General features: G+C 45.0%; 1 protein-coding gene across 1 annotated transcript in view; it reads left to right on the top strand.

Annotated features, from left to right (window-relative positions):
* The first annotated feature begins 3494 nt into the window (after nucleotides 1-3494).
* LOC134936120 (complement C3-like) overlaps nucleotides 3495-14199 on the top strand; it is a 192289-nt gene continuing 181584 nt past the window's right edge. Inside the window, exons 1-3 of the mRNA XM_063931029.1 lie at nucleotides 3495-3602; nucleotides 10043-10229; nucleotides 14026-14188. Of these exons, the coding sequence (XP_063787099.1) occupies nucleotides 3541-3602; nucleotides 10043-10229; nucleotides 14026-14188 (412 nt within the window). The 5' untranslated portion in view covers nucleotides 3495-3540. The remainder of the gene's footprint in view (nucleotides 3603-10042; nucleotides 10230-14025; nucleotides 14189-14199) is intronic.

The following is a 14199-nucleotide window of genomic DNA, read 5'->3' as shown; positions in this document are numbered from 1 at the left end:
CCGGCATACCGACACTTTATCTCCCTCTTGGGGGTCCATGACCCCCCTGGAGGGAGAATAAATAGCATGGCGCGCCACCGTGCCCGCAGCATGGCGAGCGCAGCGAGCCCGCAAGAAGCTCATTTTCACTCGCCACACTGTCGGGATGCCGGCGGTCGGGATTCTGGTGCCAGTATGCTGGTCGCCGGGAGCCCAGCCGCCAGCATACAATATTACACCCCATTCTAGAAGTCTCTTAAGCCCAGTACAGCTAGATTCCGTGCAGCCTATGAGTAGGAATTACACTTGTCCATCTCGATTCCTGTATACTAGAATTACTACCAAAGACACTCCAGCATCTTCTCTGAGAACACCCGAATCCAATGTTCACTGTGTAAGTCACGCCAGCCTGGCCTACTCAGCCCCAGCCCATGCTGTATGTTACGTGCAGGCAGCACCTAATAAATTATTTATATATTGCTGGCCTAGCCTAATGGCCTGCCTGTGTACACCGTATGCTGCCTTTGGGCAAGGCTTTATGCCATAGCATGGGGGAGGGGTGCTGTAGGGGTGACAATGCATGTAGGATGAAGGGGGAGGGGTGGCTGTATCAGGTAATTTGGAGATTGTAGCCATGTACTACATAGCAACATAGTAACTAAGGTTGAAAAAAGACAATTGTCCATCAAATTCAACCTATTTGTGGTCTCCTATGCAGTCTTGTTATAGGACTAGGACTAGTTCAATTAACTATAATGCGTGCCTACGCACCATAGCCCTGAATATCTTTATGCAATAGGAATTTAACCCATTTTTAAAGGTGTTGACTGAGTCCGCAGTTACTACTCTCTCAGGCAGGGATTCAAAACACGTATTGTCCTTACTGTGAAAAAACCTTTTCGCCTCAATGTGCAGAAACTCCTCTCCTCTAACCTAAGTGAGTGACCACGTGTTCTCTGTGCTGATCTTATAGAAAACAGGTCCCTCCAAAGCTCTGTGTATTGACCCCTTATATATTTGTATATATTGATCATGTCCCCTCTTAGTCTCCTCTTTTCCAATGTAAACATGCCTAGCCTTGCAAGCCTTTCCTCGTATTCCAGCGTCTCCATGCCCTTTATTAGTTTGGTCGCCCACCTCTGAACCTTTTCTAGCTCCAGGATATCCTTTTTGTAATATGGTGCCCAAAGTTGCACACAGTATTCAGGATGTTGCCTCACTAGTGAACATGGGGGAGGGGTGGTCCATTTATTACTGTGGTTTTGGTCACTTACCCTGATCACTACCCCTGGCCATGCCCGCTGTCTGGGAATCTGAAGATGAAAATTAAGTAAGACTACTCTACATTGGTATACGGCTCAGGGGCCACATGTCACATGACCATCCCCAGAAGTATAACTAATGAGAATGTGATCCTTACCTATTCGGAAAGTGGCTATGTAAAATGAGTTAGTCAGACCTTTGAAACTCTTTTGTAATTTTAACTGTATGTTCTGACTTACAGGGGGGATTTTCTATTGGCTTAATGCTTATCTAGTGATGGACTCTGTTCGATTCAAATGCAAATATGTACCATTGTGCATGGCTTAGAAATCATAGCTGATGAGAAAGTAGAAGGTCACCTGTATCAGCGCAAGACGGGAGGGAATTCAGCTAAACTCAGAATCACAATTGGCAAAGTTGCAATGCTTGAAAATATCACCTAGGGGGAGATTTATCAAAGCTTGGAGAGAGAGATAAAGTGGGGAGAGGCAAAAGTACCAACCAATCAACTCGTAACAGTCATGTTACACTAGATAGTAGGGAGGCCAAATCCGGGAACCCGGGATTGAAAAAACGGTCAATCCCAGGATTTCTAGGATAACCGGGATTGGCTAGGGAACAAAATAGAAATAAAAATACCCATCTCAGGTCTGACTGTTGGTGAGTTCGGGTGGCAACGGTGGTGCTGTCAGCAGCTATAGGAGGCGGGTCCGGCTGTCATTGAGTCTGGGTGGCAGATGCGGCCATTCCGGCCGGCAGCGCAGCTTGCACTGTGCTACACTACGAAACCTCTAACACCACGTCCCAAACTCCTAGACCAGGGACGTGCGGTGAGATAAGTGCCTCACACACAACGAATGAGCCAAAGGGTGCATCTGGACATTATACACAGGTGCAGTAGTATAAACGCAGGGAAATTTGGTGAGATTTTATCAGAGATGGGCAGAAAAGGTAGGCAGCGGCGGCACTGCCTCACCTGCCATAGGCTTTTTACTCCAGAGTTAGGGCTATAAAAATTATTAGAATAATGCAAAGAAGATATTTCAAGCATGTTCTTTGTATTTTTCATATACTTTATACAGTCAAAACACTGGTTAGTATGACAGGAAAGGCTCTGCCTCACCTGCCTCACTCCACCGTATGTCACTGACCTAGACCACTAATTTGGGTCTAGCTACGATGTAAATAATAAGGAAGATATAAGCATCACTACCTGTACCAGCCAATCAGCTCCTATCTGAAAGGTCACAGGCCCTTTTTGAAAAATGACACTTAGGAGCTGGTTGTTTGGTAGTTTATCACTCTCCACTTTATCACTTTTCAAGGCTTAGTACATCTAGCCCCCTGTATGGCAAAAAAGTATAATTGTAGGCGGACATATGTGCAAAACATAAAAACCAGATACAATCCCTGGTAAAGAGATATCGTGGGTAACTATGGAGATACCTATTTTTTCAGTCTCCTCTTCATCCGGGATAAGCCCAGGGAGGAGATGCTGTATGTCACTTAGGAGGGCGGGACCAAAAAATCACGTCATTAGGCCCCGTCCCCAAGCACTTGGAAACACCTGTGATTCACAGGTCCACGGTGAGGGGTGGAGCTTAAGATCCACCCCCCAACTCAGGGAAAAACCTGCGATTCGCAGGTCCACAGTCAGTGACGGCGCCAAGTGGCTAATTCCAGTCATTGGGTAGTGGGCAGCATGCAGGAGAGTCGCCCACTTGTGGGTTTGTGGGAGATTACACCAAAAATTGTAAGCCTCCTGCAGCTTCCTGGAGGGCAGGTAAGTAACGTTGTCAAATTAAAAGTCACAATTCAACTTCTGAAGTGAAAGCTGGATTGGTTTCAAGTGTTCATTGCTTTGATATCTGAAATATTTGTTAGCCAAAATTTCTGCAGAAAAAAAAAAGAGGTCAATTGTTCTACAGTAAGGATACAACATAGACAGGAAAGCAGTGATATGCTGCCAACCTGCATACACCTACATTGTGTAATTCTTTTATACTGTATCTATAGGAATGTGTGAGTGCTTGAGTGTGTGTGTGTGTGTGTGTGTGTGTGTGTGTGTGTGTGTGTGTGTGTTTGCAATTTCCCGTAAGCCTTGATTTTGTAATATAGACATTCCTGACCTGTACCTGACAGGTAAATATTTGTGTGCACACCTTGGCACCTAACTACCTTAAATTATCTGCAGTTACTGATTAAAAGGAATGTTTGCTCAGAGCTCCAGACCTCATAGGGTGACTCTCTATATAAACCCCCCACCACTCAGAGGCAGCACAGACCCCAGACGGAATCATGGGGGCCAGTGCACTCTGTGTCCTCCTGCTATGTGGGATTATTGGGGCCTACGCACAACAGTGAGTATGGGAATGTTCACATCTCCTGTCAGTTACACAGTAGTTATCAAATATATCTGTGTAAAGTGTTTTTTTTTTTTTTTTAAGCCACTGCATATATTGATTAAACATGCACAGTTTGCACTTATATAGACTTTCACATTATCAGCAACATTTTGTGTGCATGATTGTATTGACTTTATCTTATAAATTATCTATAAATGATCTAGCAATCTATAAATGATCTAGCAATCTATAAATAATTTAGTAATCTATAAATTATTTAGCAATCTATAAATGATCTAGCTATCTATAAATGATCTATCAACATATAAATGATCTAGCTATCTATAAATAATTTAGCAATCTATAAATGATTTAGCAACCTATAAATGATCTAGCTATCTATAAATTATTTAGCAATCTATAAATGATCTAGCAACCTATAAATGATCTAGCAATCTATATATGATCTAGCAACCTATAAATGATCTAGCTATCTATAAATGATCTAGCACATCTTTAAATGATCTAGCAATCTATAAAAGATTTAGCAATCTATAAATGATCTAGCATCTTATAAAGGATTTAGTAATCTAAAAATTATTTACTGTAGCAATCTATAAATTATCTAGCAATCTATAAATGATCTAGCAATCTAAAAAAATGCATCCAATGGTGATATAATCTCTTAAAGCATAAACAGAAGTGAAGATATAGATGGTCCTTTTACTGTTGCAGACAGACATCAATGTGAGCTGCTCAAACTGTTTTAATTCTGTGATTAGGTGCTCAAACACAATTGTGAGACCACATCAAGCAAAACTATCTGGAGATCCCAAAATCCAAAAAGCTATCGACAAAGCAGATAGTATTTAATGAACGGCTAAGTTCCAAATATTAGGAAGACTCTTAGATTTTAGACTAGGGTGTATGTTTACAAAAAGTAGATTTGCGTTGATTTGAGCGATTGTTGGTCTTTTTTTATTGATTGTTGGCCAATTTTTGATGGATTTTGTGTTTAAGGGTCTAAATCCTACATTTACTAACAAAAGTTTTTTAGACATTTTGTTTTAAAAATATGTCAAAAATCATCCATTAGTAAATGTGGGATTTATGGGTATAGTTACTAAAAATCGATCTGGGTAGATTATTGGTCATTGCATTTCAGGGTCTAAATCCCACATTTACTAAATGATGATTTTGTGGGATTTAGACCCTGAAACACAAAATCGATCAAAAATCAACCAAACATCGACCCAAATCAACTTTTCGTAAATATACCCCTAGATTGCCTGTGTTGTTAAAAGATATAGACAGTGTCTCTGTAGAATGTACCTGATAACAGAGAACAGTGGCTTTATTAAGTGATACAGTATGGCAAGTGGTACAGCAATTGTATGTATAATGTCAAACATGCAACTTTCTTTTACGGTATGGAAGCTTTGACATTTTTGTATTGTATTTAGGTTTGTGAATGATATTCTACTAGAGCACAGGTTGTGCCTCCTATATACAAAATTCAGAAAAAACAAGATATTTAGAAATATGTCATTTATTTTAGCACGAATGAGACAGTGACACCATTGTATTCTTACGGCTCAATGTACACCAACATTGTTTCATGTGCACAATGGTTAAACATAGTTTATAAATTTCCTTCTGTCTATGTGTATAAGGTGCAAATGAAACATAAATGCATTTCGTGTTTAGACCTGGGTCCCATCCCCAAGATCTCTCATTATGGTATGGAAATATTCCAAAATACAGAAAAATCTGAAATCCACAATAATTCTGATCCCAAGTATTTTGGATATAGGAGATTCAACCTGTATATAAAGGTAAACCAACATACAGGTTGAGTAATATCTACTTTTAGAAGAGCAAAACAGTCCAAATATGTTTCCAGGCCCTTTGGATGCAACACAAGCGGCAACAATATTCTCAATGCGTTTTAATGAATGCAGTAGATATACATTTGCTTTGTAAAGTAGGGAAGACTCTATTGGGTATATTTACTAAGGTGCAGGTTTATAGCAGTGGAGATGTTCTCCTGAGCAACCAATCAGATTCTGCTTCTCATTTATGGGTGTGGTTCATTAGGGCGACATGAGTTAGGTCGACATACATTGGGTCAATCATGTTTGGTCGACATGCATTAGGAAAAAGTTCGACATGAGATTTTTTCATTTTTTTACCTTTTTCTATACTTAACGATCCACGTGGACTGCAATTGGGAACGGTAACCGGTGACCTGCAAAGGGCCACGGTGCACTAATTGCCCTAATGACCGCCATCCCTTATTTATCGATCACCTTCTAGAAGATAATAGCTTGAATCTGATTGGTTGCAACATCTCCACTTTTATAAACTTGCACCTTAGTAAATATACCCCTATGTCACATTAACTTCATAGGTTACAAAGAACAATATATATATTTTTTTTGTTTAGAAAAAAAATAAAACATAAAAAAAATGATCGTGGGTGATGACTACCGTACTGAGCAATGACGATGTTGACTCTGTGTTCTGGTGTAAAACCTAAGGTGGGACCTGCTAACCTATCTGTACCTCCTCCAGTGCCCAGTATATTATGTGGACTGTGTAATGCATACTGGGCTTTGGAGGCAGCATTGTGCAGAGATCCCTGCATGGACCAGAAGTAGCTCCCCCTTCCCTACTGACATTGGGGGTAATTCCAAGTTGATCGCAGCAGGAATTCTGTTAGCAATTGGGCAAAACCATGTGCACTGCAGGGGAGGCAGATATAACATGTGCAGAGAGAGTTAGATTTGGGTGGGGTGTGTTCAATCTGCAATCTAATTTGCAGTGTATAAATAAAGCAGCCAGTATTTACCCTGCACAGAAATAAAATAACCCACCCAAATCTAACTCTTTCTGCACGTTATATCTGCCACACCTGCAGTGCACATGGTTTTGCCCAACTGCTAAAAAATTTCCTGCTGTGATCAACTTGGAATTACCCCCATTGGGCCTGATTCTGAGATGAGAATTGCGTAAGCATAGGCGTGCGTAGCACATTTTATTAGGGGGTGTACTGTCAGAGGGGCGTGTCTAGCACCATCTATTGACGGTCAACGCAATATAAAATATCCACCCTTGTACCAATCCTAATAATGCAGATACATTGTCAGATGTTGTGGTGTACACCAAAAAAACACCCCTGATGGCACTCACTGCTATTACACTGCTCCTCCTCAGCCTGGTCTGGTTCCCCCTCTCTTTCCCCAGCAAGCTGCAGCAGCTTACTTACAAGTAAGTCACTCACTGACACAAACAGTCGCAGACTAGTAGTGCTGCTGCTGGAAAAACGAGTGACGTGTCAATACTGCTGCCGGTCGCCTGCCAGTATTGAATTTGTCTTCTTAAGAGGAACGCTGGCTGCATGGTGATCCTCATCAGTGGCTGGCGTTGGCATAGCATAGAAGAAGAGAGGTGGGCGTGTGGCGGGTGGGCGTGCGAGCAGCATGACGTAATCACGTCACATCACACTGTTTTTGTACATGGAGGTGGAGTTTGAAAGCCGGTGGCAGTGGCACCCTTGATTAACCTATGCGTCCGGTCAGTAATGCAGTCCTGACAGGGTGCAGTGCAGAGGGGACAGTAATCAGCCTCAGAGGCGGAACTACCGCCAGTGCAACCAGTGCGTTGCACTGGGGCCCGCCTCTGTCCAGGGGCCCAAAGCATGTAATGAGTCAAACTGACTCATTACATGCCGCTGTGTGCTGCGGGCAACCGCTGCCCGCAGCACACAGCCGCCCAGAGAGGAGAGGAGCGCACTGCAGCGGCACAGAGGTGGAGCAGGAGGGAGGTGGAGGAGGGAACCGCAGCAGCGCTTTGTTACTGGTTGAGGCGCTGCTGCTGCTGTCCCTCTGCTTCACTATAGGCTGTCTTCCGAGAACAGCCTATAGTGAAGCAGAGGGGCAGCAGCAACAGCGCCTCCACCAATGACACATCGCTGCTGCGGCTCCCTCTCCTGCCCGGGAATCGTCAGAAGCTGCACGGAGGAGCCTGAGCCAGCGGAGATGGTAAGTATAATTCTTCTTTCTTTCTTTCTTTCTTTCTTTCTTTCTTTCTTTCTTTCTTTCTTTCTTTCTTTCTTTCTTTCTTTCTTTCTTTCTTGGGACTGCCTGCCGCAATGTGTAAAAATGGGGAATCTGCCTGCTGCAATGTGTAAAAAGGGGGAATCTGCCTGCCGCAATGTGTAAAAATGGGGAATCTGCTTGCCGCAATGTGTAAAAAGAGGGAATCTGCCTGACGTGATGTGTAAAAAGGGGGAATCTGCCTGCCGCAATGTGTAAAAAGGGGGACGCTGTCTGCCGTAATGTGTAACAAGGGCACGCTGTCTGCCGTTATGTGTAAAAAGTGTTCGCTGTCTGCCGCTATGTTTAACAAGGGCACGCTATCTGCCGTTATGTGTAAAAAGTGTACGCTGTCTGTCGCTGTGTGTAATAAGGGCGCGCTGTCTGCCGTTATGTGTAAAAAGGGCACGCTGTCTGCCGTTATGTGTAAAAAGGGGGATGCTGTCTGCCGTAATGTGTAAAAAGGGGACGCTGTCTGCCGTAATGTGTAAAAAGAGGAATCTGCCCGCTGTAAGGTGTAAAAGGGTCTCTACCTGGTGTAGTGGTGCTACTGAGCGGCGTAATTTGAATAATGGAGACTAATGTGCACCGTTTTATGAATTGGTATTATTTTGTGGCCACACCCCTTCCCCACGAAGCCACGCCACTATGTATTTTTGCGGGCGCCTACGGCGTGCACTGCCCGTTTTGCATGCAGTGGTGGGGCTCCGATGCCGTTTCTTGCACACAGTGCTAAAATGTCTAGTTATGGCACTGTTGCTAGGTATCCATTTCTCTGGCCCTGAGCAGGTCCCCCTCACCAGATCCTCTCCAGGGGTGAGGGGGTGGACTTGGATGGGATGGGGGGGGGGGGAAGCATTTTGTCGCACCTGGGCCCACCGCTCGCTAGTTCCACCACTGATCAGCCTGCTCGGCGATTGCTGCATCAGGCATGTGAGATCGGGGTGCTGGACATTAGGGGGTGCCTGTGCACACCGGGCACCCCTCTGTGCACACCTAAGGGCGTGAGAAAGAGGAAGGAACTGTACACCTGGGCAAAACCATGTTACTCTGCAAGGGGCTGCAGATATAAAAAGTGAGGAGAGATTTGTATTTGGGTGGGGCATGTCCAAACTGAAATCTAAAGGGCAGTGTAAACATAAAGCTGTTCAGTATTTGTGGGCTACATGGAAAAGCGGCCAGTATTTACCCTGCATGCAACATGGTTTGTCCAGTTGCACAGTTATGCTGATCATACACCAGAACGATATCATTCCAACCAGCCAACTGGTTGGACACCCCTCCAAAGCAGTGGAGCAGCCTCTCACCCACTGCGGGCGCTATGTCCTCCCCCACAGCTGCCATCAGCCGCTGTCCGGGCAGCCCAGGGCTCACTCATGCCCCCTCTCACTGTGAGCCAGTGGAAAAGTTGCCCATGGCAACCAATCAGCTGCTCTGTATAATTTTATAGTATGCAAGTGATAAATGTTACTTCAATGTTGATTGGTTGCCATGGGCAACTTCTCCACTGGTCATAGAACCAGAAGTCCAGCAGCCACAGAGCATTGAGAAGGACAGCTGGGATCGAAAGAGCTGTCCTTCGCAACACTAATCGTTGAACATATGTGATTAGCGTTGGTGTGATATGTGGCGGGATGTACCGCAACAGGTTAGTACATTCTGTCCTATGGCTTTAGTGCAGGTTCTTCTCTTCATGGTTGCGGGATTCTAGAGTGTTTCACTTTCTATAGCTTCTATACCTGACTCACAGATCAGAATTCCTATAAGAAGTAGGGATGGCCATCGGTGTGTTTACCATCGATGGTTGCCTTTGATGGCAAAATTGTGAGTGGCCATCGATGGTCACCAACTATGCTATAGGAAACCATTGATGGTTTCACTCATTGATGGACATCCCTGTTACTTGAGTGAATGACCCGTGAGCCAATCACGGCCCGGAGGTGTGGCTTCACGGGTGTTGGGGAAAGAGCTATGCTCCGAGTCCCAGCTCTTTGCAAAAAAAAAAAATGATGCTGTGCCATCAATGGAGGGAAACCATCTGGTTCTCTTCCATCGATGGCAAAAGCATTTGACATCGGCCATAAACCATCAATGATTGGGAATCATCGGTGGTTGATGGCCATCTCTAAGAGAAAGCTGATTGCAGGAAGATGTGTACTCATGCTGGATAATATAATAAACGCTGTGTGATGCCACTCTAAATAATTGCTATAGCTTTACATGTTGCAAGCACCGTAAAATAACATTTGCAACTACCTGCCTGTATGCCCGTAAATCCTTTCCGTGTTGTTAAAATATTTGATATGTTAATTTAAATGTATGTAGTTATATTATACTCATATATTTTCCACCTACCAGATGCCTCCTGATAACATCCAACGTCCTGCGAGCGGACAGCGAAGAGACTATTGTCGTGGATGGACAAGGCGCTGCATTTGAAGCTGACATCACGATCCAAGATTTCCCCCGGAAGAGAATGAATATAGCTCAGGGAAGAGTCTCTGTCAATAGTGCTAATAAATTCGTCGGAACAACTGCACTGACGGTAAGGCTCCGGTCTGTGATTTGTGACATGAACTAGTATCATGGGGAAACGCGGTGTGTAAATGTATACACGTAGATCAGATACAGACAGTAAGCACCACGGTATACAGAGATCTGGACCAATGAATACAGTAACCACATGTACAGGGGAGGGAGTAAGATTAGATGGCTGGTTACACTTTTTTTATACAGCAGCTGCGTTTGCTGAAATTAAGGGGTAGATGTATTGACGTAGGTATGACGAGAAGTGCTAGCAGCATACGTTATGTACACTATACCACTACTCTTCCATGTGTGTGGTATATCACAGGGGCGCTGTATCGGTGCTGCTATCTACACGATAGCACAAGCACACAGATATGCCGGGCAATGTATGAACGGTCAGTGGCACTGACTGTTCCGGCACCCGCAGCTATTGATTTTGACAGCTGCAGTTGTCATTGCCCCATCACCCCAGCAGGGGCAGCTCTGTCCTTGCTACGATGCAGCAGCCACATATTTTTTCCAAGCCAAGTTCCGTTGTGCTACTTACACAGACAGGGTCTATTTACTAAGTCTTGGATGGAGGAAAAGTGGACGGAGATAAAGTACCAACCAACCAGCTGCTAGCTGTCATTTTTCAGACACAGCTTGTGGCATAGCAGTTAGGAGTTGATTGGCTGGTACTTTATCTCCATCCACTTTTTCTCCATCCAAGGCTTAGTAAATAGACTGGGCCAGTCACATACAGAAAGTGTTGCATATCAAATATGCCATTGCCATACCTCTCACACTCCACCTCCATATCTCTCTCATTGCCCTCTCTATATCTTTCTAGTTACCGGCACCATTTTTCTCTCATTGGCCTTCCATATCACTGTTACAGTCCCTCCTTATCTCTCTCATTGCCCCCTCCATCCATATCACTGTTACAGTCCCTCCTTATCTCTCTCATTGCCCCCTCCATCCATAGCACTGTTACTGTCCCTCCTTATCTCTCTCATTGCCCCCTCCATCCATATCACTGTTACAGTCCCTCCTTATCTCTCTCATTGCCCCCTCCATCCATAGCACTGTTACTGTCCCTCCTTATCTCTCTCATTGCCCCCTCCATCCATATCACTGTTACTGTCCCTCCTTATCTCTCTCATTGCCCCCTCCATCCATATCACTGTTACAGTCCCTCCTTATCTCTCTCATTGCCCCCTCCATCCATATCACTGTTACTGTCCCTCCTTATCTCTCTCATTGTCCCCTCCATCCATATCACTGTTACTGTCCCTCATCTCTCTCATTGCCCCCTCCATCCATAGCACTGTTACTGTCCCTCATCTCTCTCATTTCTCCCTCCATCCATATCACTGTTACTGTCCCTCCTTATCTCTCTCATTGCCCCCTCCATCCATATCACTGTTACTGTCCCTCATCTCTCTCATTTCTCCCTCCATCCATATCACTGTTACTGTCCCTCCTTATCTCTCTCATTGCCCCCTCCATCCATATCACTGTTACTGTCCCTCCTTATCTCTCTCATTGCCCCCTCCATCCATATCACTGTTACTGTCCCTCATCTCTCTCATTTCTCCCTCCATCTATATCTATGTTACTGTCCCTCCTTATCTCTCTCATTGCCCCCTCCATCCATATCACTGTTACTGTCCCTCCTTATCTCTCTCATTGCCCCCTCCATCCATATCACTGTTACTGTCCCTCCTTATCTCTCTCATTGCCCCCTCCATCCATATCACTGTTACTGTCCCTCCTTATCTCTCTCATTGCCCCCTCCATCCATATCACTGTTACTGTCCCTCATCTCTCTCATTTCTCCCTCCATCTATATCTATGTTACTGTCCCTCCTTATCTCTCTCATTGCCCCCTCCATCCATATCACTGTTACTGTCCCTCCTTATCTCTCTCATTGCCCCCTCCATCCATATCACTGTTACTGTCCCTCCTTATCTCTCTCATTGCCCCCTCCATCCATATCACTGTTACTGTCCCTCATCTCTCTCATTGTCCCCTCCATCCATATCACTGTTACTGTCCCTCCTTATCTCTCTCATTGCCCCCTCCATCCATATCACTGTTACTGTCCCTCCTTATCTCTCTCATTGCCCCCTCCATCCATATCACTGTTACTGTCCCTCATCTCTCTCATTGCCCCCTCCATCCATAGCACTGTTACTGTCCCTCATCTCTCTCATTTCTCCCTCCATCTATATCTATGTTACTGTCCCTCCTTATCTCTCTCATTGCCCCCTCCATCCATATCACTGTTACAGTCCCTCCTTATCTCTCTCATTGCCCCCTCCATCCATATCACTGTTACTGTCCCTCCTTATCTCTCTCATTGCCCCCTCCATCCATATCACTGTTACTGTCCCTCATCTCTCTCATTGCCCCCTCCATCCATATCACTGTTACTGTCCCTCATCTCTCTCATTTCTCCCTCCATCCATATCACTGTTACTGTCCCTCCTCATCTCTCTCATTGCCCCCTCCATCCATATCACTGTTACTGTCCCTCCTTATCTCTCTCATTGCCCCCTCCATCCATATCACTGTTACTGTCCCTCATCTCTCTCATTTCTCCCTCCATCTATATCTATGTTACTGTCCCTCCTTATCTCTCTCATTGCCCCCTCCATCCATATCACTGTTACTGTCCCTCCTTATCTCTCTCATTGCCCCCTCCATCCATATCACTGTTACTGTCCCTCCTTATCTCTCTCATTGCCCCCTCCATCCATAGCACTGTTACTGTCCCTCCTTATCTCTCTCATTGCCCCCTCCATCCATATCACTGTTACTGTCCCTCCTTATCTCTCTCATTGCCCCCTCCATCCATATCTATGTTACTGTCCCTCATCTCTCTCATTTCTCCCTCCATCCATATCACTGTTACTGTCCCTCCTTATCTCTCTCATTGCCCCCTCCATCCATAGCACTGTTACTGTCCCTCCTTATCTCTCTCATTTCTCCCTCCATCCATATCACTGTTACTGTCCCTCCTTATCTCTCTCATTGCCCCCTCCATCCATATCACTGTTACTGTCCCTCCTTATCTCTCTCATTGCCCCCTCCATCCATATCACTGTTACTGTCCCTCCTTATCTCTCTCATTGCCCCCTCCATCCATATCTATGTTACTGTCCCTCCTTATCTCTCTCATTGCCCCCTCCATCCATATCACTGTTACTGTCCCTCCTTATCTCTCTCATTGCCCCCTCCATCCATATCACTGTTACTGTCCCTCCTTATCTCTCTCATTGCCACATTCATATCCCTCTTATTACTCTCTTTTACTGTACATTTATTTAATTCTTTACTCATCCTCTCTCATTGCCACCTACATGCCTCTCATTGCCACCTCAATATCTCTCTCACTGCCACCTGAATATCTGTGTCATTGTACACTCCCTAAACATCTCACTGCGTCCTCACAGCTCTGACTCCCCTCATAGGTCTCACTGCCCCCTTCATCTCTGTGTCATTGCCCCTTGTCGTCCTCTTCCATTGTTACTGGTGGACCAGGATAGGCTTCTTCTGCAGTGCCGCTCCAGTGAGCACTCCATCTACTGTGCTATTCAGTCAGGAAGTGACCACACTTCCCCTGAGTGCAGGGACATGGGCCTGACTTTTCCTCAGATCAGTTTGGTTAGTAATAATTTAGCTCTGCGGGTTAGGTATATAACAAGGTGCAGGTTTTCGCCAGGGATCCCTGCAAGGGGGTATAGGCCTGCTAAATACATGACCCTTCAGGTAAGCCCCAGATTAAGCTGCAGGATTCATTTTGGGGCATTTTCATGTATTGCAGATTCCGTCCAAAAATTTGGAAGCAGACCCAACTAAGAAACAGTTTGTCTATGTCAGTGTGCGGTCCCCCGGCTGCACTCTGGAGAAAGTCGTCTTGGTGTCCTTTCAGAGTGGATATATTTTCATACAGACCGACAAAACCATCTACACCCCGGGATCCACAGGTGAGGGACCG

Source organism: Pseudophryne corroboree, chromosome 6 (genome assembly GCF_028390025.1).
Source record: "Pseudophryne corroboree isolate aPseCor3 chromosome 6, aPseCor3.hap2, whole genome shotgun sequence".
In the NCBI taxonomy this organism is placed as follows: domain Eukaryota; kingdom Metazoa; phylum Chordata; class Amphibia; order Anura; family Myobatrachidae; genus Pseudophryne; species Pseudophryne corroboree.
This window is presented reverse-complemented; position numbering and strand designations above follow the sequence as displayed.